Source organism: Schistocerca americana, chromosome 2 (assembly GCF_021461395.2).
Source record: "Schistocerca americana isolate TAMUIC-IGC-003095 chromosome 2, iqSchAmer2.1, whole genome shotgun sequence".
NCBI classification, from domain to species: Eukaryota; Metazoa; Arthropoda; class Insecta; order Orthoptera; family Acrididae; genus Schistocerca; species Schistocerca americana.
The window spans coordinates 289,398,986-289,419,833 of record NC_060120.1 but is presented as its reverse complement, the minus strand read 5'-3'; the positions used below and the strand labels follow the sequence as shown (position 1 = coordinate 289,419,833).

Here is a 20,848-nt window from a genome sequence, read left to right as displayed (position 1 = left end):
TAACACATATTCTTTACAGAAGAAGAATGAAAAAACTGGTAGAAGCCAACATCCAGAGAAGATCAGTTTGGATTCCGGAAAACTGTTAGAACACCTGAGGCAGTACTTACCATACCACTTATCTTAGAAGATAGGTTAAGGAAAGGCAAACCTACATTTATAGCATTTGTAGACTTGGAGAAGGATTTTGACAATGCTGACTGGAGTATACTCTTTGAAATTCTAAAGATAGCAGGGGTAAAATGCAGGGAGTGAAAGGCTATTTACAACTTGTACAGAAACCAGACACCAATTATAATAGTTGAGGTGTAATGTTACACACATGTAGCAGAGCGATTTGGCCATCTGGATGTGGTAAGAGGGGAGGCGTTGATATTGTAAGGCTGAACGCTAACAAGCACAGGGCTCCAGGCACACCACAGCAGGTCCGGCTAGGTGACGGGTATGGGCAAGTCCAGTTACAAAAACGAGCAGTATCACCAGAAATGAGTACATCCCGAAGCTGGGAATTTGGACGGCTGTTGCTTGCGTGGCTTTTGTGTAGACAGTGTTCCAAAAAATGGCGGAGTGTCAGACAAGCTGAAATTTGGCTTGTTACAGTTCTTCAAGACTCTATAATAATTAACAGTCATGTATTAAAGCAAATCTGAATACATCTGCGATCTCGGAAAAATATTGCACATCCAATGACACAGTAATATTGAGATATCTTTAAAACCACAGAAGTTAATATTTCACAGGAAATAAACATTTTCACAATGAACCTCTGATTTAACAACGTTTAAATGCTTACGCGATTTCAGCAATGTCTCAGATGATAGCATTTCACGATAGTGATCATTCCTAAAAGCCACTATCTGTATATATCTTGTATCTTGTGACTATTATTATATCTTTCTTATTACACAAATGTTTGTCAGAAAATTGTATTCTCCACAGTGACACAGCAAATGAACACAGTGTGAATATCTCTTATTTTATCATACTTCTGTATTTATTTAATGAACAGTTGACTATTTTGCCAGTAACTTTATTTAAATATCAATTACAATTGACAATACAAAATCATGGTAGTTTAAGAAGTGTTAGCTGATAACGCTTTTACAAAAGAGTGACAAATGATGCTTCTAACAAGCAGGCCTAAATAACTGTTGAAACCGTATGTAATGACAATCTGTTGTCATTTACCGTGAATGCATGTGTGGAAGAATACTGGCTGCTTTATTTATGGACAAACTATTATTTATATTTATTGTGAATGGTCTGAGTGTAATTTAATGTTTATAACATTTCTTTATTTAGATGTTGTTGTAATATATTTTAGTCCGATTACAGATCTGGCAGGCGCAGACGTTTAAGGGGCAGGCCCCATTCTGCTCTAGTGTACTAGAGAGCCTACAGCCCACACACCCAAAATATCAAACACGAAAAGAAGTATCACATGCTCTGGGAGGGCATATGGATAGTTAGCATTGGGAGTTTGAATATATGGCTAATATCAGGAAGAGATATGAACCAAGTAATAGAATTTGAGAGTCACGACTGGCTATTTTGATACTGACAGTGGCAAAAAGAAGAGACAGAATGTTGAAACAACAATATATTTCCATATACTCACGCATAAGGTAGTCGATGACAAGCAGGTGCCACAGGCATATGTAGTGCTAATGGTGCATAAGAATTTTAGAGAGGATTGAAGAACGACAGTTCCATACATACAGAATTCAGTTGTCTACATCTGCCGCTAGTCAACTCTGCAACCCACCATGAAGTGCTTGACATAGTGTACGTCCCATTGTACCAGTTATCAGGGTTTTTCCTGATTCATTCACATTTTGAGTGTGAGAACAACAATTGCTGGAATGGGTCTGTGGGCACTGTACTTAGTCTGACTGACTTCATAATCACTACAGGAGTGATACACACGAGGTTGTGGTATCTTCCTAAATTCCTCACTTAAAACTGGTTCTTCCAACGTATTACGTTGGTTTTCTCCGAATAGTTTATACCTGTCTTCAAGAGTCTGCCAGTTCATTTTTATTTCAACACCTCTGTGACACTCTCACACAGGTCAAATAAATCTGTGACCACTTGTGCTGCCCTTTCTTGTATATGTTCAGTATCCCTCATAGGCATGTTTGGTACAATTCCCAACATGCAATCAATGAATCCAAGTCTGACACATATTTTACCTAAGGTTGGGCCTATGTATTTGTTCCATTTCATATCTCTGCAGTTACCAATTGTTACATCCAGGTATCAGTAGGAGTTGACTGATTCCAGCTCTGACTCACTGATATTGCAGTCACAGGATAATACTTTTTTTTCCATTTCATCCAGTACACAATTTTCTCTTTCTGAACATTTAAAATAAGTTTCCAATCTTTGCACCATTTTGAAATCTTGTTAATATCTGAATGAATATTTGTGCAGCTTTTACAGGCTGTACTTCACCATAGGTAACTGCATCATCTACTATAAGGTGCAGTCAAATGAAAATGAGACAGATAGAAAAAAGTAAGTAAACTGTTTATAATTCAAAAGTAATCACCACCACTGTTAATACATTTATCCAACTGTGAGGCAAGACAGTCAATGCCTTCATGGAAAAACGTTTGCATCTGCCTGCAGAACTGTAGTGTGCACAGATGTGCACCTCTTCATCTGAAGCAATTCACAGACCACACGTTGCCAAGATTGTTTTAACTATTCTGTAGGGATTTCAATGGGAAGTCCTTACACATCCTCTATAACAGTCCCAATCGCTCCCTAAGTGATTTCCATATATCTGGAGCCCTGAAGAAAGACAGTCATGACTATCAATTTGTTTCGTACAAAGAGCCAAACACCTGGGTGCAATCGTGGTTCCACAGACAACTACAAACATTTTTCCAAGGAGGCAATTCCGTTTGAAATAATGAAATAATAAACAGTTTACGGCATAATCCATGTCACTTCAGGCAGTGGGGTTACCTCTATAGTCTCTGATGTTATTTAATTTAGCATATGTTAAAATTCAGGAGTAAGTAAGAAACATGTATTTTTTTCCCCCCCTCCAAAAAAATTCCTCCCCCAAGATACAGGCCTCGAAAGATGACACTGCGAACCCCATTTTGAAGATCCAAATCTTGGAAATTTTTTTAAAAATGTTGTATTTCTGTACCAGTTCTACATATTTTGTTACGTTTTTTTTTGAAAGATAATTGCTTTATGATTACAATGGCATCCTCCGTTTGGACATATCTGTCAAAGTTCTTTTGCTGTAGCCTTTTGATTTTTTTTTTATAATTTACAGAAAAAAAATTTTTTTTTTTTTTTCAAAAATGCTAATCTAGAAAAGTTAGATTTTTTTCTGTTGATTAGTACCATGTAGCACTATATTCTCTGTAAAGGGGAGCTTCCACTTTTAAGTTGAACATGTTCTAATTAATTTTTTTATCTTTCTAGGATAATGTATGTCTTCACTGAAGTTGTTTCTTACTAATTTCTTTGTAACAATGTTTATTTCTATTGTCTTTGTTGCAGTTTCTTGTTAGTTCATTTATCATGGTTGTTCATTGTAGGTTTCTGTATTGAAGTTGTTCAGTGCTAATTTGTTTACTGAAGAGGATTCCAAGAGATCTGAGACCATCCAGTGAGTTCTGGGTTTTTGTGAGGAATTTGCCAGTTGACACAGTTGCCAGGTATTTTGTGAAAAGGACTGTTTGAAATGTCTTCTGACCGGGGCCACAGGAGAGTGAAGTGTGCGCTGACTGTTTGCATATCCATAAGAGTGTGTTATACAAGAAAAAAAAGAAAACAGACTTTGTTCAGGTTGGGAATAAGTGTTCTAATTTGAAGAGTCTGTTTCAAAGTGACGATGTTTCCATTGACGACATTTTGTGTTCTAAATGTTTTGACAGAATAACAACAACGAAAGTATCTGAAGAAGGTGAAGCCTCCCATGGTACAGATAGTGAAGTCAAGCTATAAGCTCTATGCATCAAGAAAGTGCACAGAAATTACTAAAGCTATGGATCAATACACTGCAGCAAAACTGACCACACTCTTCAAAGCAGAAATTCCAACTTCAGAAGAAAATGAACCAAAGCACTCTTGCACCTCTTGTCAGGAATTTTTCACAAATATCAATTCAGCTGTTAAATACTGTGCATCCTACAATGAAAAGGTGCAAGTTTTAACTATTATTCCAGAGACATTTTCTAAGAAAACAATGTTGAACAACATTCCATCAGTATCAAAGTACATTGCAGACAAATCAAGAAATGTGAGGTCTGTAAAAGAGTCTCTGGAAGACCAGATACCTACTAAGGTCATCCTGTAGAAGCAGCTCAAGTTCAAATAGTGCAGTCATTTTATCTGGAAGATAAATGGGACCAGATTGCCAACAAAACAAGATGCTACAACTGTAACAGTTGAAGAATAAAAAGTTCTGAAAGTGAAGAGGAACACGACTCTCAATATTAAAGAAAGTTTTGCAATTTACAAGAGCAACTATACAACTTCACATGCTGAAAGATCAAAATTTTATGCACTATGACATAAGTGGGTATTTCCACACCCACCTAGAGATGTCTGTTTGTGTGTGTACTGTACGAATTTTGAACTTTGTGGGAAATACAGAAGCGTCCGATCTTACCCGTCGGCTTTGACCCATGACGTCACAAATGTAGCGGAAACGACTATAAACGACAATTCCAATATGGCGGATATAAAAACATCTCATACGTATTATCCAATATGGCGGATATAAAAACATCGCAGACGTATTATAAACACTGAAATACACAAGTTTCACAAAAAGCCTAATGACTCTAACGGGACAAGCGTGGGAAATTGGGGGTTTTTGGGTGGGGACAAACTAAATATACACAAATGTAGCCACCGACCGCCATACAAAACCACGCAAAACAACGAAATAAATCAACATCACAAAACTGACCAAATACCAAAAAACACATTTCTATCCAGAATCGGACACTTCCCTTGACCTATATCGCTCAACAGAACCTACCGATCACATCCTTAAAAAAAAAAAACGAACACTTCCCTTACACCTACATACATCTACAACAGCTCCCAATCACATAAATTACGATCGAACACTTCCGTTGACCTATATAGCTCAACAGAACCTACCGATGACATCCTCCAACACCAACCTAAAAAACCAACACTTCCCTTACACCTACATACATCTACAACAGCTCCCAATCACATAAATTACGATCGAACAAAGATAATAATAAACAAGTGGTACTCGAGGCCAGGCAGGGGGGGACTGCGCCCCCCCCCCTGACCCCCCCCCCCCCCCCCCCCCCCGCCAAAAAAAACCTCCCAACCTAACCTCGTATTCAGGGCTACGCTACAGATCAATGTGTAGGTCCCTAACGTCACGGGTCAAAGCCGACGCGTGAGATCGGATGTTTCTGTTGACACAAAACATACATCAAAAACAAAAAAAAATAGGAACTTACCTCAAAAAAGTTCCAGCCCCACAAACTAGATTGGCCACCACAATCACACACAAATGCACACACGCACGCACGCACGCGGGAAATACAGAAGCGTCCGATCAACAACTTCGGCGATTAAACCGAATAGTTGTAAGAACTTGATAACTTCTAACGGTGTCTTTCACATCCATTCCTGAACAAAAAACCACAACCAAATACACTCAATAACAAACTCACCCGACGTACAGCAATGAGCATTAAATTAAAACAAACGAAAACCATGAACACACCACCAGAGAGCACCACAAACAAAAACAAGACATCTACAAAGACGCCACAATCGCAAAACAAACTCCGCGCCGTAATGACGTCACACACCACAACACGCTTACGTCACGGGTCAAAGCCGACGAGTAAGATCGAAGGTTTCTGTTGACCCGTTTTGTGTGGTAAATTTGAAGAACTTACTGAAGCACGTGACATACGACACCGTGGTTGGATGTGTGAAGTCATTAGTAGTCTGCGACATAAAGTGAGAGACTTTATTGTTTCAAGAATGTGGTGACTGCCCTGGAAACGGCGGACTGTCTTTACAGACACATGGCCTGGAAGATGTAGCAGATAACTCCGCAGAAATTACATATGCAACATGGGATGAAAATAAACTAATTAAGAAAACTGTTGCCTTTGACAGTTTCATTGCTGAACTTTATCAACAGTGAGTGAAAGCAGTAACACACCAGCATCTGAAGAAACTACAACAACAACAACAACAACAACAACAACATATTGCGATGTGAAAGTGTGTGTACAGACTTAAGAACTATGTTTAGTGCTTCACTGTGATTTTGCTGACAACTGGTCTGTAATTCTCCCACAAGAAGTGACCAGGTTTCAATTTTTACAGAGTGACATATTTTGAAAACAAGACCACAAGTGTTGCAGTTATAAGTGATGACACAGGACACGACCCGGCACGTGCTTTGCTAGCAATGTGCAAAATGCTTCAACTGCGAACAGGGGTAGAGAAAATCATTATTTCTGATGGTGCTCCTAATCATTTCAAAATTCGTTACCAGCTATTTGAATCGAGTAAGTTGCTTGTGCCAACTGACTGGGTATACAGTGCTACTGGTCATGGGAAGGGGCTATGATGGTATAGGAGGCCTGCTGAAGCACCATGGTACAAAACACAACCTTTACAGACCAAATAAAGCTGCGATTCAAAGTGCTGAGTATTTTATGAGAGTCATGAAACCTTATACATCCACAGCCCTCATTCTTTTGTCCAAAGAGGAAATCTAAGAATTCTATGGGCAGAAAAAAGAAGAATGGTCCAAACAAACTACTCCTGTGAAAGGAATTCAGAAGACACATTTTTGGTCTCAAAGTGATGGGTGAACTTTTTTTTTTTAGAGGTGGAGGCCACAATCACCTCCTCCGCCGTGACACTGGCGTGGTATTCCGGCCGCTTGTGGGCAGTGGGAGCTGTCTTCTCGCCTTTCGGCTGAGTTTTCATTCGGCGGTGCTTGCGGTGTTGTCATCATGTTTTCTCGGTTTGCACTTTGTTTCCAGCGCAGCCGTCACTGGCAAATGCTGGGCAGCAATGCCAGTTTGCCACATGTGACCCACCGCAGCGAGCCCAAGTTGGTGCCTCTTCTTGTCGTCTGTGACAGGCGCGCGTGACGTGTGCACCGGCGCACTTTACGCTCCACAGCGAGTTACGGCAGTATTTAGCAACACACCCTTCAGCTTGGCACCTGAAGCACTGAGGCTTAGGGTTCATGCCTACGGGGAGAGCTTCGGCGGTTACAGGAAAGCCTAGGAGCTTCCTTATCCCAAAGATGTCACTGCCATATGTCGCAGTTCCCACTACAATGATGTACAGTGGCCTCTTCTTATTCGTCCAGTTGTGCAGCTTAGTGGTTGCACCCCGGAATCTGGCATGTAACAGCCCCTCTTGGACTGTCTTCTCATGGCAGATCCAAGTCAGTCCCCTGATCAGAGCCTCTGATTACTTCTCGTGCGGTTTCAGTGCAGCCTTCTTCTCCACAGTAGGTGGATCAACAATGTGGGCGACCACAGCACTCTTCAGTGTGCGGTGGTCAGCCACGCTCGCTGCCTGCAGCTGGACAATGGAGTCTGAGTCAAGGGACTCTACGCCTACTTCTTCCCTGCAGAAGTTGGCTATGGTATCATACATTTCTGCCCATGACCCTCTACTGCACTGCATGTACAGAGGGGGACAGGTGCACGACGTTTGTCGTGTTTCAGTTCCACATTCCCGGTGGGTTGTGGTGTCGAAAGCTGCCTTCTTCTTCTTCTTCTTCTTCTTCTTCTTCTCCTCCTTCTTCTTCTTCTTCTTCTGCTTGTTTCTGCCCATTCTGTGGTGCTAGAACATTTGCTGTGTCATAATAATGACGCACGACAATTTGCTTAGCGTCATGCCACAGTCAGAGCACGGCTTCACAGCTCTTCTTCTAGCGCAGTACTGCACTAGTGACACGCACGCCTCCGCTGCTCGAGCACCTATGGTGGTGATTAAATTGAGACCTTTAAGTCTTTGGACCTTTCACATACATTTTGGAACCATTTAAAATGCTTGAAAAATGAGTCTCTTACTCATCTTTCGAAACTAAAATTACGTTAAATAAGGCCAGGATTTGATTTTTATGAGCCTGTTATGTGATAAAATAGGTTTTACATATGGCAAAAATTTCAATTTTTTATAAAAACTGTTCAACCTAAAAGTGGAAGCTCTCTTTTTCATGGAATGTAGATCTATATAGTACTAATCAACAGAAAAAAAAAAAAAAATGCATTGTCATTTTTGAAGGAAAAAAAAAAAGAAATAAAGAAAGAAAAATTCCATACAGTGTAAAAAAGTTCAGAATGTTATAGTAAAAGAACTTTGACAGATAAGTCAAAATGGAGGATTTCTTTGCCATCATAAAGCAATATCTTTCAAATAAAAAAACCAACAAAATATCTAGAACTGTTCCAAAGATACAGCATTTCACAATTTTTTTTTCAAAATTCACATCTTCAAAATGGTAAGTGCAGTGCCATCTTTGGAGGACTGTATCTCTGAGAAGAATTTTTTTTTGTAGAAAACAAAAAAAAAATATGTGTTCCTTACTTAGTCCTTCATTTTAACATATGCTAAATTCAATAACATCTCAGACTGTTAAGGTAAGATTTTTTCCTAGGCTGCCTGAATTGATATGGACTATGCCGTACATGCATTTTCTCTGTCTGTCTTGTTTTCATTTGACTGGCCCTTATATTAATATTGTCTGCACAGCCATTAATAAACAACGAAAATAGCAATAGTTTCAACATACTTCACTGTGGCACATGCCTGAAGTTACTCCTACTTCTGTCAATGACTCTCCATCCAAGATAATAAGCTGTGTCCTAATCACCAAGAAACCTTCAGCCAGTCACAAATTCTCTTTGATACCTCACTTGATTGACTTTCGAACAAGAAGCACACAAGTGTGATATTGAGCTGAAAGCTCGTGAGACAAAGAACTGATTTGTAGAACCAATGTGTTGTATTACTGTATGTTGTAGCAAGTGTCAGATAAAAAGAACATATGGACAAGTTTGATAAAGTCCAGACTGTAGAGCAGCTGCTGCTACTTGAGAAGCTATAATGTTAGATAAGTGGAGAGAAGATAAGCAGTACACAGATTTGGTGGTCATTCTCATACAAATTGCTGTGCAGAAATTATAGCAGGCTTGTGTATGGCCTGAAAGCTTTCCCAGGTGGACCTGCCTGCAACAGGACTGGAGTAGGATGTGTTGGGTGGTGTACTGGACATGTCTCTCACCTGGGTCTTCAACAGGGGTATGAAAGATGTGCCACATCTCTAAATCCTGCCCTTTTTGTTTCCTATTTCCTATTGATCCCTTTTTCCTTGACAAATGAACTATTTTGAAGTTCTGGGAATGAAACTCAGAGTCTATTTTCTTTTCTGTGCATCTGTCAATGATTTTCCAGCTGTTATTATGTCTGTCACTGGTAAATTAAAACTTCACTTTGACATAATAAAAAAAAAAGGACTTTTGACATAGCAAGAAGAGGCCTGAAAACACCCTTTTGTTGCCTTCAATTGAACCAGTTTTCTTGTCTCTCCCCCCCCTCCACTTCAACATATGGAAACTCTGGCAGTGAGGTTTGGAATTTAACTATCTTTAGGGTTTCTCTCTTCAGGAATCATCAAATGTATAAAATTTTACATCTGATCTTCCACTACTGAACCGTTGTTTCTATATCAACAATTTGTGACTGTGTACGGTGCTTTAAGCTGGTTACTGATATACTCCTGATTATACAAACAGAAAGAGCAAACACTGGTATAATTTATTTTCATACCTATAATCACAAGAGTATCCTACACAGTAATCACTCACCAATAACACATGGCATATTCTCTGTTTACATCCAACAATTGTGGTGCATTAAGTGTTAAATTTACAAGTAGCAAAGACACTGACATCCATGTGTTAAACTCACCTGCAATGCATGGTTGCAAGCTGGACAAGGTGCTCCCTTATCCCTGTGTGTAAACTTGAAAGCACAAGCTTTCTGAGCACATCAACACAGTCTGATGATCTGTGTACTGCATCCAATACTACATCAAAAAATGCTCCAAGGGTCAGTGAGTACAGAGACTGCACTGGCCGAAATGGTGGCATGATGGATGTTCAATCTACAAAAACTGGCACAGACATGAACATGTATGAGGAAATTACAAGTTTTACTCCTCAATTTAATTGCTTTTTGTTGTTAATTGAAATGAACCTAATTTTACATGCAGGCTTCCCATGTTACAATACAGAAACATTACTCCTCAGGTAACTGTTTACAATCATGAGTATCGTCAAAATAATTATTTCATACCTAAAATTAGCTTATTATTAAATGTGTGTGTTTTTTAATTTTCTTAACTGATTCTGAAATGAAAACGATGCTTTCTGAACAGTCTTAACATGCTAAGACATTACTGGGATAGTTACTTACAAAGTTATTACTGTTCAATTTCAGTGTTTTTCTGCTTTAGACTGCCATATTCACGTACATGAACTGATGGTAACCACTTAATTTGTGTCAGGTCAATTAGTGTTGCTTCTTTCACAACCAAACTAATTAATCTTATTTTATCAAATTTGACATTAAATTATGCCTCTTATGTTATATTCCCTTGGTTCACATCTGCTAACACTAATCTTAATGAGAAATTGTGACAAGTACAATACAATCAATTGACTTTGTCAGTTTGACCCAATTGTTATGTCAGAGGTAGAGACTGTGTGGATATTTAACACAATTTTGACAGAACAAGCTTCGAATTTTTCTGTGAGCATTAAATGTGTGAATATTTCTGAACCTGGACCTTACACAAATGAAGAAACATTTGTAAGTTCATAAGCAAAGTAAGCATCCAATGGGCTGACAGCAAATGTTTTTCCATCTTATGTGTACAATAAAATTATTTTGCATTCCAATTATCAGAATGTTCTGCAGATTTTGTTTTCTAGTCAAGTTACTCCTCAAGTGTCGTGCAGTAAGCTGCATCTGCCAAGAGAAATAATGCCATTCCCAACAACCGCTGCCACAGCGAAATAGACCAAGGGGATAACAAAACATTTAGGCAGCAGCATCTACAAGAAGATTGTTTAACACAATCTTCTCACTAATCCCTTGTGTGACAACAATGTGTAGCATGTAGTTGCAGGATCAGCAAATCCTCACTAGAACTGTCACCGAGTATGAAACTCAGTGACAGATCAAAACTGTGTGCTGTTAAGAGACTCTAACATGGGACCTTCGCCTTTCGCAGGCAAGTGGTCTACCATCTGAACTACCCAAGGACAACTCATGAACCGTCCTCATAGCTTTAATTCCAACAATACCTTGTCTCATACCTTCCAAACTTCACATAAGCTCTCCTAAAGACCTTGCAGAACTAGCACTCCTGGAAGAAAGGATATTTTGCCTAGACATGGCTTAGTCACAGCCTGACGGAATTAAAGCTGTGAAGATGTGTCGTGAGTCATGCTTGGGTAGCTCAGATGGTAGAGCAGTTACCCGCAAAAGGTGAAAGGTCCCGAGTTTGAGTCGCGGTCTGGCGCACAGTTTTAATCTGCCAGGAAGTTTTATATCAATGCACACTATGCTACAGAGTGAAAATTCATTCTGGAAACATCCTGGCAGCAGCTACGCCATGTCTCCACAATCTCCTTTCTTCCAGGAGTGCAAGTTCGGCAAGGTCTGCAAGAGAGCTTCTGTGAAGTCTGGAAGCTAGGAGACAAGGTACTGGCAGAGTTAAAGCAGTGAGGAAGGTTCACGAGTCATGCTTAGGTAGCTCAGATGGTAGAGCACTTTCCCACGAAAGGCAAAGGTCCCGAGTTAGAGTCTGTGTCTGGCACATAGTTGTAATCTGCCAGGAAGTTTCATATCAGTGCACATTCTGCTGCAGACTCAAAATTCATTATGTCACTGAGGATTTTCGATATAATCCAAACAGATCTGTTTACTGTGGAAACTCTTAAGTGTTGAGAATGGTATATTTGATAAAGTATGAATTACCCAATTACCTAGATTTCGTGGTTGTAGATCTTGATGCCATGCATGACAAATGGCAATGATCACTAAAAACAAGCTTGTATTCTTATGGCACATATACAACTGTTTCTCTACGATAGATATCAATATGATCAGGTAGCATGGTGAATATTTAGCATAACTCAGGAACCAACAGCAATTTTAAAAGTAGCTGTTTTTCTGCTAATTTTACTATGCAGAAATTAACTTACATAGGCACAGATATAACAGTTTAATGATGATTAATTACTTGTGGAGTTTGTAATAACTGCTTCAGCAATCTAAGGAACAACAACCAGTACACTTAACTCATAAAATGCAGGTTCTCATTGTTTCTGTCATTGTTGATATTCATTTTATGTGCATAAGGTCATGGTCCAAGGCATAATTCTCTGTCTGATGTTTCATCGCCCAAAGACAGAGATGTCAGCATAGGATTTAACAACTCACAAAGTAGTTACAGTCTCAAACAAACTCAGCAAGCCATGCCACGGTTGGATCACGATGTCACCCGACTGCTGCATAAGATCGCAGAGTTGCGCCTGACATATGTTATGGAGCCTGTAATGGGGAAGAGTTGGTGCTGATTGTTTTATTCAGCACTAAAGCCACAACTTGTCTAATCTCAGTACTTTTTCTTTTCTGTTGAAGTTGTTTTTGTGCTTTTGAATTTTTATGACCTTTCTGTACATCCTAGCAGAGTAATGATTAGAACTTGCTCTCGATGATGACATCATGAAGTGAAGATCTGCTAGCTAAGTTTTTTTTATGACTACAACTACTTTCTGAGTCATTTAAGCCTCTAATGATTTCTCCAGCATTGGTAGATGAAACATTAGGCAGATAATAATGCACTGACTATGGCCTTACGCACGTAAAACAAATATCAGCAATAAAGCAAGAACACTTCGCTACAAAACCTAAAATGGTAGAAAAAATAAATTTTAAAAACAATGGTGATAAATATTATTATTGTACGAGAGTTGGACCTAGCTGCTTATAGCAATTTCTGTACTCCCAACACAATTTTTCGGTATCACATTGAAAAAAAGAAACAATCCACAAAAATAATTTATACATCTCTTATTGTAAAACTATTTCAACACTTACCTACTTTTTCCTTTTGTTTTTCAATTTCACTTCAACTACTGAGGAAAGAGCCATTCACTAAGTACACTGATCCAATATTTACTTCTGCATCTACAGGTGACCATTCTTTATTTGTCATTTGCTGTGTAAGGTTTGGTTTTAACTATAACCTGTAAACATTTAGGTGAAATGCAAAACAATGATACATGCATAAGCTCCAGAAACGTAACACTATCTACAAGAAAAATCAAATTACAATTAAGTTTGGATATATTTATTTTTATGTTTATCAAGGAGCAGCAAGGTGGGATTATATGTGTCACAAAATTTCTGGATCTCTGAATAAGAGGTTTCCTCATATCATAGAAGAGAAGAAAGCTTGCTAAAAAAGCCACATCAGGATTTTCACCAATGACCCCAACCAGGGTAGCTCTTTATTAACCTGTATTCACTTTCCTAATTACCTTTTCTTTCCTCCAATAATTTCTTAAATCCTAATTGTTAAATAAAAAGCTATGCTTGTACTCATTCATAATCTTCTGCACATCTAGAGTAATTTAAGGATACAACAACCTTTATGGTTAGACAAGAGTTTGAACCCTGCTATTCCTCTCACATAAGGGTCCAGTACCTTAACCACTGCACCACCTGACGCATTATTTCTTTGTAGAGTAGGAGGTGATTAACAGGAAAAACACATATCAATGTTAGAGACTAACACAGTTTTAAAAATCTTGGCTTGTTCTGCAGACAGATTAGAGACTGGGAAACATAGAAGACTGGGAAGAGCAACCTCAAACTTGGTCAACAGCCTGCTCATCATTTGCTAAGAAGGCTGATTACTCAGACAGCAGAGACGTTAGAATGAAAGTGGTTAGAAAAAAGGGCATTCAGTAAGGAAATAGCGAACCGTCAAAGGTTGACGACAATGTGTACGTAGTGGTAGGGGGGCCACCACCTAACAAATGACAATGGCTAAAATGTCACTGCCCAATATGCAATCTAGCTAAAATAATATCGTGGCGAGAGGGGGTCGGCCAAGTTGCTGAGAGAGGTTCAATTCCCCAGAGCTTGTTCCCATGAAGAGAAGGCCAGTGGTGGTGATAAAATGACACTGCCTGCTGACAGACGGCAACATGAAGATCACTGGAAGGAAGGGAAGAGTTAGTGGGTCGAAGCAGGAGGACTGCAGCCTTGGCAGCATCGTCAGCAGCCTCGTTTCCCGTCAGACTAATGTGACCAGGAACCCACATAAACATCAAGTACTAGCAAGTGGAAGCTTTTTGGAGCCACTGCACTAAGGGGTGGACTGTGTACAGCACACAAAAGTTCGGAGGGGCACCCAGAGAATCGGAGCATATGACACAATTAAAAAACCTGTGTTGCCAGATGTAATGCATGGGCTGATAGAGAACGAAAAGCTCTGCTGCAAATACTGAGCAGTGTTCTGGTAGCCGATACTGAATGTGGTCAGTGCTAATGATCAAGGCACACCCAACACCACAGTCAGTCTTAGACCTGTGTACACGAAGGTACTATTGCCAAGTTGTGTGCGAAGGGCGAGAAACTTACACTGATAGATCGAATCTGGGGTAGTTTCCTTAAGAAGCGAATGAAGTCCACAACAAATGCAGGCCTCCACAGGAAGCCAAGGTGGTGAAGGCTTCATACACATCGGGAATGTAGCAGGTAGCATGAAGTTAAGCTGCCGGAGCTATAGCCGAAAGCAAACTCCAAGAGGTAACAGAGAATAAGGACGCACCTCATACTGGCGGTCAAGGGAGTCGTCAAAGGAGGCGGCATAGGATGGGTGGCTGGGCATGGCAGACAAAGGCACATGTATCTGCTGAGGAGAACATCATGATGGTATGACAGCAGTAATTCGGGAGCTTCTGTAGAGAGACACTTAACAAGGCTAGTGTAAAAGGCACCAGTGGCCAAATGCATTCCGCGATGGTGGATTGTATTAAGATGGTGTAAGATGGACAGAAGTGCAGCTGCATAAATGAAACACACATAATCTAGTTTCGAATGTACAAGGGATTGGTAAAAATGGACAAGAGTGGTCTGATCCGCACCCCAGAAAGTGCCGTTTAGGACATGTAGTACACTGAGGGACCAATATATAGTGGATGGCCAGGTAAGTCATGTGGGAGGACCAAAATGTTTTCTATCAAGCATGAGCTCCAGGAATTTTGTAGCTTCAGCAAATGGAAGAGGTCCAAGATTTAAAGACAGTGGAAAAAAGCCATTGTGCCACCAGAAATTCAGGCAAATGGTTTTGTCAGTGGAAAAGCAAAAGCCACTGTTGATGCTTCATGAGTAAAGATGATTGAGCCATCACTGCAGACACCACTCAAGGAGTCAAGTCCATCGAGATGGTTGGATAGTTTAAAAGAGGGGGGGGGGGGGGGGAGAACAAACAGCTAGGTCATCAGACCCTTGTTCCAATTAAAATATTTCCACAAGGGTGGGAGTAAAATAACAGACACACAAAACACAGCTGGAAGAAAGGAGAAAACCACAAGAATGACAGAAGGGCAAGAAATACTAAAATGGACAAAATCGGACAAGAAAATCACAGCGAGACGCAAGAAACATGTAGAAGAGAGCAGATTACCATGGCTGGCTGACCAAGAGAATAAAAAGGAGAAGCCAGCCACTCTGCAACACATTAAAACCTCAACCTTAAAAGTGGTAGGGTGGAAGACACACAGGGTCAAAGGACATGCGCTAAAACTTAGATCAAATGATAAAACCCTCCCTCACCAATAAAATGTAAAACTAAAGCTGCTGTTGAGGCATTGTCACCCAACACCGAAGGTAGGGTGTTGGGAAGCTGAAAACTCTGCCGCAGAGCGTCTAAAATAGGTAGTCCAGCAAGAGGTGGACGAACGTAAATTGTGAGCCACAGTGACACTGAGGTGGGTCCTTGTGACTGAGGAGGTAACCATGCGTTAGCCATGTATGGCCAATGTGGAGCCGGCAGAGGACAACTGAATCCCTGTGAGTGGACCGCATGGAAGACTTTCACACATTCATAGCCTCCTTAATGACGCGCAGTTTGTTGTGTGTGCTGTTATGCCATTCTGTCTCCCAAAGCCAAAAAACCCTGCAGTGTAAGACAGAACGCAGGTCAGTTTCAGAGATGCCCATCTCCAGAAGCAGTTTCCGCATAGCTTGTTTGGCCAGCCTGTCAGCAAGTTCATTGCCTGGGATTCCGACGTGGCCTGGGGTCCACACAAACACCACTGAATGACGGGATCGTACCAGAGCATAGATGGACTCCTGAATGGATGCTACCAAACGATGGCAAGAGTAGTACTGGTCAGTAGCTTGTAGGCTGCTCAAGGAGTCAGTACACAGGAGAAATGACTCGTCAGGACACGAGTGATGTGCTCAAGAGCATGAGGTATGGCCGCTAGATCTGCAGTGAAAACACTGCAGCCATCTGGCAAGGAGTGATGTTCAATATGTCCTCCATGAACATACGCAAAGCCTACATGACCATCAGCCATCGAGCTGTTGGTGTAAACCACTTCATGGCCCCAGTACCTGTCGAGAACTGAGAGGAAGTGATAGTGGAGAGTCACAGGGTTAAAGGAGACGTTAGGGCCATGCGAAAGGTCCAGAAGAAACTGCGGCCTAGGTGTACACCATGCAGGTGTACGTGAATGGACCTCGAGGAGAGGAAGGACTCCTGTTCAGACAGGAAGGACCAGACGTGAACCACAATCATAAGCCCTGACCTGGGCCACCGATGCGGGAGATGAACTGCCGTGGTTGGGAAAAGGGGATGGTAATTCAGATGTGCAGGAGAACTATGAACACGTGCAACGTAACTGGTGAGCAGTTGTGCATGTGCATGCCTAACCTTCAATGGAGGGACTCGAGCCTCCACCAGGACACTGGTCACCGGACTCGTTCTAAAAGCTTCTGACGCTAGGCAAACACCACAGTGGTGCATTGGGTCGAGTAACGCAACACTGAGGGCGCCGCCGAACCTCAAACCAGACTCCCATAGTCAAGGTGAGATTGAACAAGGCTCTGCAGAGCTGCAGCAGCGTAGAGCGATCTGCACCCCAGTTGGTGTTGCTCAGGCAGCAAAGGGCATTGAGGTTCAGCCAGCACTTCTGCTTAAGATGATGAAGGTGAGGTAGCCAAGTCAATTGGGTGTCAAAAACCAGTCCTCCACTACAGTGAGTGGGTATCATTAAGGTAAAGTTCTGGTTCCAGATGAATGGTACGACGCCGACAGAAATGCATGACACATGACTTTGAGGCTGAAAACTGGAAGCCGTGGGCTAGAACCCATGACTGCACCTTGTGAATGGCTCCCTCTAGGCGCCACTCAGCAACACTAGTACTGGAGGAGCAGTACGAAATGCAGAAATCATCCGCATACAGGGAAGGTGAGACCGTCGGGCCTACAGCTGCTGCTAGACTGTTAATAGCCACTAAAAATAGACACACACTATACGGAGCCTTGCGGAACGCCATTCTCCTGAATAAGGGGGGGGGGGGGGGTAAGGGTGAGCTGTGGGAGGCACCGACTTGGACTTGCAGAGTACGGAGCGACAGGAAGTCTTAGGTAAAAATTGGGTGCGGACCCTGGAGACCCCACTCACACTATGTGGAAAGGATATGATGTCACCAGGTTGTGTCATATGCTTTACAGAAGTCGAAAAAGAAGGCAACCAGATGTTGGCGTCTGGAAAAGGCTGTTTGGATGGCAGACTCGAGGGACACAAGATTATCAGTGGTACAGCGACCGCCACGGAAGCCACCCTTACACGGAGGCAGCAGGCCACATGACTCCAGGACCCAACCCAACTGCTGAAACACCATATGTTCCAGCAGCTTATGTCACTTTTAGTCAGACGTCTACGAGAGATGTTTAATCATCTGACTGTGGATCCGAGCCTGCCCAGGAGCTGTGTTGGGCCACTGTGCAAGGGCGCTAAGGAGCTCCCACTATGTGAATGGGGCATTACAAGGTTCACTGTGGTGTGTAGTGAACGAGAAGACTTTCCTTTCCATCTGCTGTTTGAGGGTGCAAAAGGCTGGGGGGTAGTTCTCCGACACAGAGGCACAAGCATAGTGCTCAGCAAAGTGCTAGGCAATCGCGTTTGCATCGGTAGATAACACACCATTAATGTTAACACCACAGACACCTGTTGGGGTCTGGTACTCAAAAAGACGTCTGATCTTTGTCCAGACTTGGGAAGGAGACTTATGGCACCCAATGGTCGACACATACCTCTCCCAACACTCCTGTTTCCATTGTTTAATAAGCTGACAAATGCGGGCACAGAGCCACTTACAGGCTATGAGGTGCTCCAAGGAAGGGTCCTGCTTATGTCACTGTAGAGCCCGCCGACGCTCTTCAATTGCCTCAGCGACTTCCAGCAACCGTCAAGAGACTGTCTTTCACAGGGGGCACCCCAAAGAACGAGGGATCGCGTTTTCTGCCGTAGAAATGATTGTTGTAATGACCTGCCCAACAACAACATTGATGGCACCATGTGGGGGAGAGTCAGCGGTGACAGCAGAAGTGAAAGCTCCCCAGTCTGCCTTGTTTAAAGCCCATCTGGGTAGGGGTCTGTGGGAATGATGCCAGGGAAGTGACAGGAAGATGGGGAAGTGGTCCATACCACACAGGTCATCACTTGCTCTCCAGTGGATAGATGAGAGATGGCCAGGATTTCAAACCAAGATATCAATGGCAGAATGTGTGCCATGTGCCACACTTTTATGTTGGGGACACCTGTATCTAAGAGGCAGAGATCGAGTTGTGACAGTAAATTTTTGACCTCACTACCTCGGCCAGTAGGCTTGGCGCCAACCCACAAGGGGTTATGTGCGTTAAAATCTCTCAAAAGCAGGAAAGTTTTAGGGAGTTGATCAATCAGTGCAGCCAATACGTTCAGGGGTACTGAACCATCTGGAGAAAGATATACGTTGCAGACAGTTATTTCCTCCGTCATCCTTATCCTGACAGCCACAGTTTCAAGAGGGGTTTGAAGGAGCACTGGATCATTACAAACTGAGTTCAGGACATAGAAGCAAACTCCACCTGACACTCCATTACAGTCGCTACGGTTCCTGTAATATCCCTTACAGCCGCAGAGGGCAGGGGTCCACACTGCCAGGTACCAGGTTTCCTGGAGGGCGATGCAGAAAGCAGGTGTAAAGCTTAACAACTGCCGTAGCTCAGCCAGGTGGTGGAAAAAACCACCGCAATTCCACAAGAGGATTACGTGATAGTGAGACTGGGAATGCATGAAACACTTAATGAGGCAGTCAATGCCTCAGGGTCACCTGCTTCCAGCAGATGAGTACCTGTGCAATCAACATCCACTGTGTGTGAGGGTCCAGCAAGATCTAGGTGCCACAATCTCCACCTCCTCCTCAGACACAGAGTTTGTGGATAGTGGTGGCATGTGTGCCACCACAGTGCCTTGGTTCTTGGGGGTCTTTTTCTTTTTAGGTTTCTCTCACTGCTCCTTGGGTTTGTCCAGCTGGGAGGGCTTCACTGATTCAGTCTCCGGGACTGAGGAGGACCGTGGAGCCCTATGACCAGTTACCTGGGGTTGCTTCAGCTCCTGGCAGGTGTCAGCTTTGCCACTGGTAGGAACCTGGGAAGGGAGTGACCCAAGGGATCTCTTCCTGGCGAGAGGAGCAAAGAAAATTTACGCTTCTCTGACTGAGAAGTGGGGACTGACGTTCCTGATGGTTTTGGGGGGGGGGGGGGATTGCTCCTGAAGTAGGTTGTGCAGGAGCAATAGGGAGGGAAGTGCCCCCCCCCCCCCTCCTATCAAGGGGGCAGGTGGATTCATGGCTCAGAGCCAACTGTACCCAGCTGAATGGAAGATGGTAGAACCGTTGTCACAGTGGTGGCATAGGTTGATGTCATATGCACAGGATGTAGCCTCTCATATTTTCTCTTAACCTCAGTGTAGGTCAATCAGTCAAGGGTCTTGTATTCCATTATTTTTCTTTCTTTCTGAAGAATCCTGCTGTCTGGTGAGCAAGGTGAATGGTGCTCTATGCAGTTGACACAGATGGGAGGCAGGGCACAGGGAGTATTGGGATGTGAAGGACGTCCACAATCCCGACAGGTGATGCTGGAAGTACAGCAGGAAGACATAGGGCCAAACTTCCAGCACCACATAGGGGGAGGGATATATGGCTCTACAACACAGCAGTAGACCATCACCTTGACCTTCTCAGGTAATGTGTCACCCTTGAAGGCCAAGATGAAGGTAATGGTGGCAACCTGATTATCCTTCGGACCCCATTGGACGTGCCAGACGAAACAGACAACTGCTCTAAAGAAGATCCCTGTGAAATAAGATACCCTGGACCATATTTAAGCTCTTATGGGGCACAATGGAAACAGATATATCCTCCAGCTTGTCACAGGCGAGTAGTGCCCGTGACTGGGCAGAGGATGCTGTTTTGATCAAGACCAACCCTGACCACATTTTGGACAAGCCCTCCACCTCCCCAAACTTTTCCTCTAAATGCTCCACAAAAACTGAGGTTTCATTGACAAGAAAGATTTCCCCATCAACTCTCAAACATACAAGGTACCGGGATGAATAAGCTTCGCTGCCATTCTTAGCCCGGCGTTCTTCCCATAGTTTGGCCAGGGGTTAATGGCGACAGCAAAGAGGACGATGCTCAG

At 42.5% G+C, this 20,848-nt stretch overlaps 1 protein-coding gene across 6 annotated transcripts in view; it reads right to left on the bottom strand.

The window, feature by feature from the left end:
• LOC124594331 overlaps window positions 1-20,848 on the bottom strand; it is an 86,283-nt gene that overhangs the window by 36,059 nt on the left and 29,376 nt on the right. For 4 of the 6 annotated variants that reach the window (XM_047132693.1, XM_047132694.1, XM_047132695.1 and 1 more), the window contains exons 2-3: window positions 13,180-13,328; window positions 9,979-10,183 (exon numbers count right to left, since the gene is read on the bottom strand). In XM_047132693.1, the coding sequence (XP_046988649.1) occupies window positions 9,979-10,160 (182 nt within the window). In that variant the 5' untranslated portion in view covers window positions 10,161-10,183; window positions 13,180-13,328. The remainder of the gene's footprint in view (window positions 1-9,978; window positions 10,184-13,179; window positions 13,329-20,848) is intronic. The other 2 variants (XM_047132698.1, XM_047132697.1) reach the window with 2 other exon arrangements.